The 7500-nt window shown below is 37.8% G+C and overlaps 1 protein-coding gene and 7 non-coding genes across 8 annotated transcripts; 6 read left to right on the plus strand and 2 right to left on the minus strand.

Annotated features, from left to right (window-relative positions):
* Window positions 1-23: 23 nt before the first annotated feature.
* Window positions 24-105, minus strand: Trnas-aga (transfer RNA serine (anticodon AGA)). The gene has a single exon. It is a non-coding gene; the product is annotated as a tRNA-Ser (tRNA).
* Window positions 106-249: 144 nt separating this feature from the next.
* On the plus strand, window positions 250-322 carry Trnak-cuu (transfer RNA lysine (anticodon CUU)). The gene has a single exon. It is a non-coding gene; the product is annotated as a tRNA-Lys (tRNA).
* Window positions 323-522: 200 nt separating this feature from the next.
* On the plus strand, window positions 523-595 carry Trnak-uuu (transfer RNA lysine (anticodon UUU)). The gene has a single exon. It is a non-coding gene; the product is annotated as a tRNA-Lys (tRNA).
* An 83-nt stretch (window positions 596-678) lies between these two features.
* Trnar-acg (transfer RNA arginine (anticodon ACG)) lies at window positions 679-751 on the plus strand. The gene has a single exon. It is a non-coding gene; the product is annotated as a tRNA-Arg (tRNA).
* Window positions 752-920: 169 nt separating this feature from the next.
* Window positions 921-1002, plus strand: Trnas-uga (transfer RNA serine (anticodon UGA)). The gene has a single exon. It is a non-coding gene; the product is annotated as a tRNA-Ser (tRNA).
* A 493-nt stretch (window positions 1003-1495) lies between these two features.
* Window positions 1496-1577, minus strand: Trnas-aga (transfer RNA serine (anticodon AGA)). The gene has a single exon. It is a non-coding gene; the product is annotated as a tRNA-Ser (tRNA).
* A 144-nt stretch (window positions 1578-1721) lies between these two features.
* Trnak-cuu (transfer RNA lysine (anticodon CUU)) lies at window positions 1722-1794 on the plus strand. Its single transcript has one exon. It is a non-coding gene; the product is annotated as a tRNA-Lys (tRNA).
* A 2592-nt stretch (window positions 1795-4386) lies between these two features.
* On the plus strand, window positions 4387-6838 carry LOC129985019 (uncharacterized). Its single transcript, XM_056094949.1, has 3 exons — window positions 4387-5857; window positions 5936-6417; window positions 6830-6838. Exons 1-3 carry the CDS (start codon window positions 4387-4389, stop codon window positions 6836-6838), a joined length of 1962 nt encoding a protein of 653 aa, XP_055950924.1.
* Window positions 6839-7500: the final 662 nt, after the last annotated feature.

Consider the following 7500-nt stretch of genomic DNA (forward strand, 5'->3'; position numbering starts at 1 on the left):
AACTGATACCTTTGGTGCAAGTACGTAGTCAGTAGGATTCGAACCTACGCGGGAAGATCCCAATGGATTTCTAGTCCATTGCTTTAACCACTCGGCCATGACTACACCAGTGAGTTTCAGGAATTCCACGTGTAGTGTATTGCATTCCAGATATATATAAAAAAGCGACCGATCGACTTTAGCGAGAAAATGCGATATTATAACGGATATAGTTTTTGACACGTTAACTGCAATCCGTGATCGTTGGCAGCCCGGCTAGCTCAGTCGGTAGAGCATGAGACTCTTAATCTCAGGGTCGTGGGTTCGAGCCCCACGTTGGGCGACATTTTTTACAGGAGCGAGTCGGCGTTTGAACGAAGATTTGTCTTAAAATGTTCCCGTTGCGACTTGTTGCCAAAGAGACACGAGAGACGTGGGAGGGCAAATCGTGTTTACTTTGATTACGTTACCTCATGCTGTGCGATGTTTAAGACGAAGCATAAGGGAAGGAAAACTGGAAGTTTCACAGAGTAGAGCGTACGAGCCCGGATAGCTCAGTCGGTAGAGCGTTAGGCTTTTAACCTAACGGTCCAGGGTTCGAGTCCCTGTTCGGGCGGGAGCAGAATCTTTTTGAACATGTGACGTCGACAGTAAGGAATGGAAAGAAACTGCAAAGCATTACGAATGACGCGGAACGTCGGGCCCGTGGCGTAACGGACAACGCGCCTGACTACGGATCAGGAGATTCCAGGTTCGAATCCTGGCGGGCTCGCAACTACGCCAATGTTTTTAATTTTTTTATTTTTTTGCAGAGACACTCGTTCACCGGATCGAAAGGAAAATTTGCCGAAATTTTTAATCTATTCTTTCGAACGCGTTGGTGAGAGAGTTTTAGATACTTTTCGGTAATACCTACAAAGGCAAATCTTTGCTCCGAACGGGTAGTCGTGGCCGAGTAGTTAAGGCGATGGACTTGAAATCCATTGGGTTATTCCCGCGCAGGTTCGAATCCTGCCGACTACAATGAATTCTTCGCAAAAAAGTTTTTGGCGGTAGGATTTTGTTGCAGCTCTCTTTTAAGTCTACGTAGACTTACTTCTACATGGGTGATTAATTGTTGAATTGCAACATTTCCGGAATTCTCAAATTCGAACGGAACTCAAAATTTAGTGAATGTCGAATACCAATTCGGTGCAATTGGGATGGAAACGAAGGCATATATCGTTTTTTTTTCAAGTATATCGCGAATTTCCGGACTTCGCGAAATTTCTGGACTAGAAATTTTGGCCTCTCTTTTCGAAAAAAATAACAAGACTTGTCTTGGAATTATATGGCGAGCATGGGATTGAAGTTGTCGTCCTCTTCATCTGATGACCCTCCGAAAAACGACGTCTTACACAAAACAAGCGTAGTGTAGCATAAAATGCGGACGTAAATGTAACTAAAACTTCCATTCGAGATATGAAAAAACGCGATTTCAGAACGAAGTAAAAAGCTGATACCTTTGGTGCAATTACGTAGTCAGTAGGATTCGAACCTACGCGGGAAGATCCCAATGGATTTCTAGTCCATCGCCTTAACCACTCGGCCATGACTACACCAGTGAGTTTCAGGAATTCCACGTGTAGTGTATTGCATTCCAGATATATATAAAAAAGCGACCGATCGACTTTAGCGAGAAAATGCGATATTATAACGGATATAGTTTTTGACACGTTAACTGCAATCCGAGATCGTTGGCAGCCCGGCTAGCTCAGTCGGTAGAGCATGAGACTCTTAATCTCAGGGTCGTGGGTTCGAGCCCCACGTTGGGCGACATTTTTTACAGGAGCGAGTCGGCGTTTGTGTTGAAAATGTATTAATATTTTATTTTATTTATTTGTTTATTTTAGAATGGCAACGTTATTTAAGAAATATTTTTTGCTGTCTCATTTTGTAGATGGCAACTTGTAGATCAATCCCAAGATGGAATAAACAAAGTTTGAATTTTTTACCGGTGGGATATCGTTTTTCTATTTTAATATAAAAAGCGAAAGAAAACGGTGTTTTTTCTTAGGCAGCTTTAACATTTTTTGGCGTCCGCGACAGGACTTTCTCGAAACAAAATAAATCAAGATGTTTCAAGCAATAAAAGGTTTTAAAAAAGAAGATCTGAAATACGTTGCGTCTGAAATTGGAGAAGACGTATCAGAAAATATTACGATAGTTGGATTAAAAAATCTTATTTTAAAAAGTTGTGAATATAAGAATGATCCAGAATTCGTTCAAGAACTTTTAAGTAATGTTATTTCGGAAAGGAAATTAAAAGAAGAAACCGAAAAAGAAGATAAAAGATTGCAGCTTGAAGCTGAAAAGGAAGATAGAAGATTGCAGCTTGAAGCTGAAAAGGAAGATAGAAGATTGCAGCTTGAAGCTGAAAAGGAAGATAGAAGATTGCAGCTTGAAATTGAAAAAGAAATAGAATTGGCAAGAATACAATCTCAAAATAGAGGTCAGTCATTTTCTGCTAATTCTACTGCTGATTTAAATAATTATAAGAGAAAGTTTACACTGCCTAGATTAGAATTTAGACAATTTGGCGACGATATTAAAGATTGGCTCCCATTTTGGAGTCAATTTGAGCAAATACATAAAGATGAGGATATCGCACCAGAAGACAAATTTCAGTACCTAGTTCAAGCAACAATTTCTGGTTCTCGTGCTAGAGAGGTTGTTGAAAGTTTTCCGCCAACTGGCGCCAACTATCAAAAGGCTATTGATGGTTTAAAATCGCGTTTTGGTAGAGAAGATATTTTAGTGGAAGTATATGTGAGAGAATTATTAAAATTAATTATTTCTGTGCAAACAAAAGAAACATTTTCATTAACTTCTTTGTATGATAAGCTTGAATCATATTTACGAGCATTAGAAACATTAGGTGTAACCACAGATAAATGTGCATCCATTTTGTATCCTATGGTTGAATCGTGTTTCCCAGCTGAATTTTTAAAGGCTTGGAATCGTAGTAATATTTCCAGTATTAACTCTGACGCGAAAGGAAGATTGGATAATTTGATGCAATTTTTGAAAACGGAAGTTGAAGGAGAAGAAAGAATATGTTTGGCTGTAGCCGGTTTCGGTTTAGGAAAGGGCCAAGAATACAGACCTTTGAAAAAGAAACAATATAGCTCGGAGAATTTGAGAAATAAAGTACCTACAGCTATAGGTTTGTTAACGACTGCTGCAGATAAAGATGTAAAGAAATCTTGCGTTTTTTGCGGTGGTAAACATTCAAGTTCAGATTGCTTTACGGCTCAAAAAATGACTCTATCGGAAAGACAAAAAATAGTCAAGGAAAAACGATGCTGCTTTGCATGTTTATCGCCATTTCACGCAGTTAAAAGATGCCGAGCAGTTTTAAAATGCCTGATATGTTCTAAAAAACATTTTCCTATAATGTGTGATGTGCTTGATTCGCAAAAGATGTCTGTAGAGGGAAAAGAAGATAAACCCGCACTAGATGTTAATATGGCTAATTTTAATAAACACAGCCCTAAGATATTTCTTCAAACTCTCAAAGCTAAACTGGTATCGGATAATAAACAGAAAATTGTGAGGTTACTTTTTGATTCTGCATCACATAAATCTTACATTTTGAAAAGTGTAGCTGAAGAAATGAATTATACACCCGTTCGATGTGAAAAATTGGTACATTCTCTTTTTGGTGGCGTTATCACTAATGAATTTAAACATAATTGTTATAAAGTAAAATTGAGAAATTTGATTGGAAATTTCGGCTGTAATTTTGAAGTTCTGGATCAATCTATCATTTGTGACAATATTAGACCGGTTTTTAAAGGTCCCTGGATAAAAGAATTAGAGGAAAATCAGATTAATCTAACTGATATTAGCGATACTTGTGAAGGCATTGATATTCTAATTGGAGCTGACGTTATGGGGAAAATGTTAACTGGCAAAAGAAAAGTCTTATCTTCAGGTCTTGTCGCTGTAGAAACTTTCTTAGGATGGACCTTAATGGGTAAGGTACCACAGGAAGAATCTTCGGAAGAAAACCTGGCTTTAACAGTGCTGTCCTTATTTGTAAATGAAGCTGAAATCACAAATTTATGGAAATTAGATTCAATCGGAATCAATGATCCTGTTGAGAAAAAATCTAAGAACGAGATTGATCTTCGGACCAAGGAGCATTTTCTAGAAACGGTAACAATTAATAAAGATGGTCGATATGAGGTTTGTTTACCATGGTCTGATGATAAGTCACCTTTGCCCGACAACTTGGATTTGGCGAGGAAAAGGCTCGACTACACTACCTCAAAACTTATAGCTATGAATATGTATGAGAAATATGAAAATATTCTTCTAAATTGGTTAGATGAAGACATAATAGAGGAAGTTCCTACCAACGAAATGAACTCTTATGGTAATTATTTACCTCACCGTGCAGTGATAAAACTAAGCAGCAGCACTACTCCAATTCGTCCGGTGTTTGACGCTTCAGCGAGATTAGCAAATTATCCATCTTTGAATCAGTGCTTGGAATGTGGTCCTAATCTCATTGAGCTTATTCCAAATATTCTTCTTCGATTCAGAGAGGGACAGCTTGGCGTTATAGCTGACATCAGGAAAGCTTTTCTGCAAATTAGTATTCGTAAAGAGGATAGAGACTTCCTTCGGTTTTTGTGGTGGGAAAAATCTTTGAAGAAAAGACTTTTGGAGAGTTTCTACATTGATAATGTCGTTACTAGTGTCGACAGTAAAGACCAATTAGATCGATTCATTGACAATTCTAAAACCTTGATGGCAAAAGGTGGTTTTGATCTTAGAGAATGGGAATGGTCTGGCGACTGTGAAAATAATTCAAAGGAAGAAACTCAGGTATTAGGTCTTATTTGGAATAAGAAATTAGACACTTTGAAAATTAACATGAAATGGCTGGATGGCATTAATGTGGAAAAAGTAACTAAAAGGAGTATGTTATCTACAGTACATAAAGTATTTGATCCTTTTGGATTCACTGCACCAGTGATGCTCTGTCCGAAAATAATGCTACAAAAGGCATGGACATTAGGTACAAGTTGGGATGAAGAAGTAACTGGTGAGCTTCGTAAAGAATTTCTACAGTGGTTTCAAGAACTTAAGCATTTGTCTGACATACAGATTCCTAGGTGTGTTCAAGCATCTTCAAAAGATATAAGCAACTGCACTATTCATACGTTTGTTGATGGAAGCAAAGATGCATATGCTGCTGTTACATTCCTTAGAATAGAAAATAATGGTCGAATCGAGCTATTTCTACTTGCAGCGAAATCTCGAGTGGCTCCTTTAAGAGGCACAACTATCCCAAGAATGGAACTTCTTGCGGCGGTGATTGGAGCGAGGCTAGCGAATTCAGTTGTTGAAGCTCTTGGTTGGAAAAATGTTACGATATATTACTGGAGTGATTCTACAACAGTGCTTGCATGGATATTACGAGAAGAAAATTGGTCTGTCTTCGTTAGGAACAGAGTCCAAGAGATAAGGAAGTTGAGTAATCCTACATCATGGAGACACATACCTGGTGATAAGAATCCGGCAGATTTACCTTCCAGGGGCTGCAAGGCAAAACATCTAGTCTCCCTAAGATGGTGGGAGGGTCCACAATGGATGAAAAATGCTTTTGAATTTCAAAACATTATGGGTTCCACCAACCATGATTGGAATGAAGAAGAGATTAGAAAGGAAAAGTCTAAGACGACTTTTATATTATCAAATAATGAAGCCTGTGGTGTTGCAAACTGGTACTACAGATATTTTTCGAACTATGATAGAATAGTTCGTCTTGTTGCATGGATCCTCCGCTTCATGAACAACTGCAAAAATATAACTGAGAAGAAGCATGGTGAATTAACCGCTACAGAATTTCAGGAAGCAGAAATGAAGGTTTTATTTATGATACAGAATGAGTCTTTTCTCCCAGAAGAAGAAAAGAGATTAAAAACCCTACAAGTATTTAAAGACGATCGTGGCATCATCCGTTTGAAAACTAAAATTATTTATCGCAAGGACAGTGAAGATTTTCTTAAACCTATTGTTCTTCCTCCGAATCATGAAGTGGTAAAGCGGTTAATCTATAATGCTCACGTTAAGAACTGTCATGCTGGAGTCCAGATACTATTGAATGCACTTAGAGAAAAGTACTGGATCCTAAATGGAAGAAAAGCGGTGAAACATGTGGTGGCCAATTGCATTACGTGTAAAAGATATAGCTCAAAGAACATAGAAGTTATAAGTCCCCCCCTTCCAGAAAATAGAGTAAAGGATGCTGCGGTGTTTCAGATAACTGGCGTTGATATGGCTGGACCTTTATTCCTTAAAGACAAGAAGAGCTGGGTTCTGATTTTTACTTGTGCAGTGTACAGAGCAGTTCATTTCGAGCTTGTTACTGCTGCATCGACTGATGTTTTTTTAATGGCCTTTAGGAGATTTGTTTCTCGCAGAGGAAGATGCACAACAATATACTGCGATAATGGCTCCAATTTTGTTGGAGCAGCCAACTATTTAAAACAACTGGATTGGAACCGCATCCAAAAATATGGAGCAATAAACTCTATTGACTGGAAGTTTAATCCTCCAACTGCTGCCTGGTGGGGCGGATGGTGGGAGAGATTAATTAGAATTTTAAAAGATCTTTTGAAGAAAGTGTTAGGACAGGCACGTCTCAATTATGAGGAGATGATAACGGTTTTGGCAGACTGCGAGCGTGTAATCAACTCAAGACCTCTAACTTACATTTGCGAAGAGGAAGCTATAAAACCAATTTCTCCATCGATGTTCATACAAGATGTGCATGAATGCAATCTTCCTGATATAGATGCTGTAGAGCAAAATTCTGTGAGCAATAGATTCAAATACAGACAAGCAGTGCTTAAAGACTTAAGAAATCGCTTCAGATCTGAGTATTTGGGTGCTCTCATACAGGGGAGAAATAAAAAATCAAGAAAATGTACAGTTACTGTTGGTGACATTGTTATGGTGGGAGCAGATAATAAAAAGAGACTTGTCTGGCCTTTAGGTCGTATCACAGAAATCATACCAGGTAAAGATGGACATGTACGACTTGTTCGAGTGCAAACTTCACAGCAGAATTTCCTGCGACCAATTCAAAGAATATATCCATTAGAGTTAACATCCTCTGATGACTTCTCCACTTCGATGACACCAGATGATTTGAATAAGTCAAATGACATCACCAAAACTTCTGACAGTACTTCTGGCAACGAGATGAAATTTAGTAGAGCCGGAAGAAGAATTAAATTGCCAGAGAGACTGAACTTGTGATTTATTTTGTTTTTGATTGGACATTTTCACATTAATTTTCATTTTTATATTTAAATATTAATTGAAAATTTGTAAAACGTTGCCATTTATTGAATCTCTTAACTGTGTTTAACTAATAGTATTATATTTTGATTATTATTTATAATCAAAAGGTGGGAGGATGTTGAAAATGTATTAATATTTTATTTTATTTATTTGTTTATT

The sequence above is a fragment of the Argiope bruennichi genome, chromosome 9 (genome assembly GCF_947563725.1).
Source record: "Argiope bruennichi chromosome 9, qqArgBrue1.1, whole genome shotgun sequence".
Lineage (NCBI taxonomy): Eukaryota > Metazoa > Arthropoda > Arachnida > Araneae > Araneidae > Argiope > Argiope bruennichi.

Excerpts from the sequence above, each read along its gene's own strand:
- LOC129985019 (XM_056094949.1), top strand. The coding sequence starts at position 4,387 with ATGAACTCTTATGGTAATTATTTACCTCACCGTGCAGTGATAAAACTA. Across the intron at positions 5,858-5,935 it reads TATAACTGAGAAGAAGCATG|AAGAAGAAAAGAGATTAAAA; the intron begins GTGAATTAACCG and ends CTTTTCTCCCAG.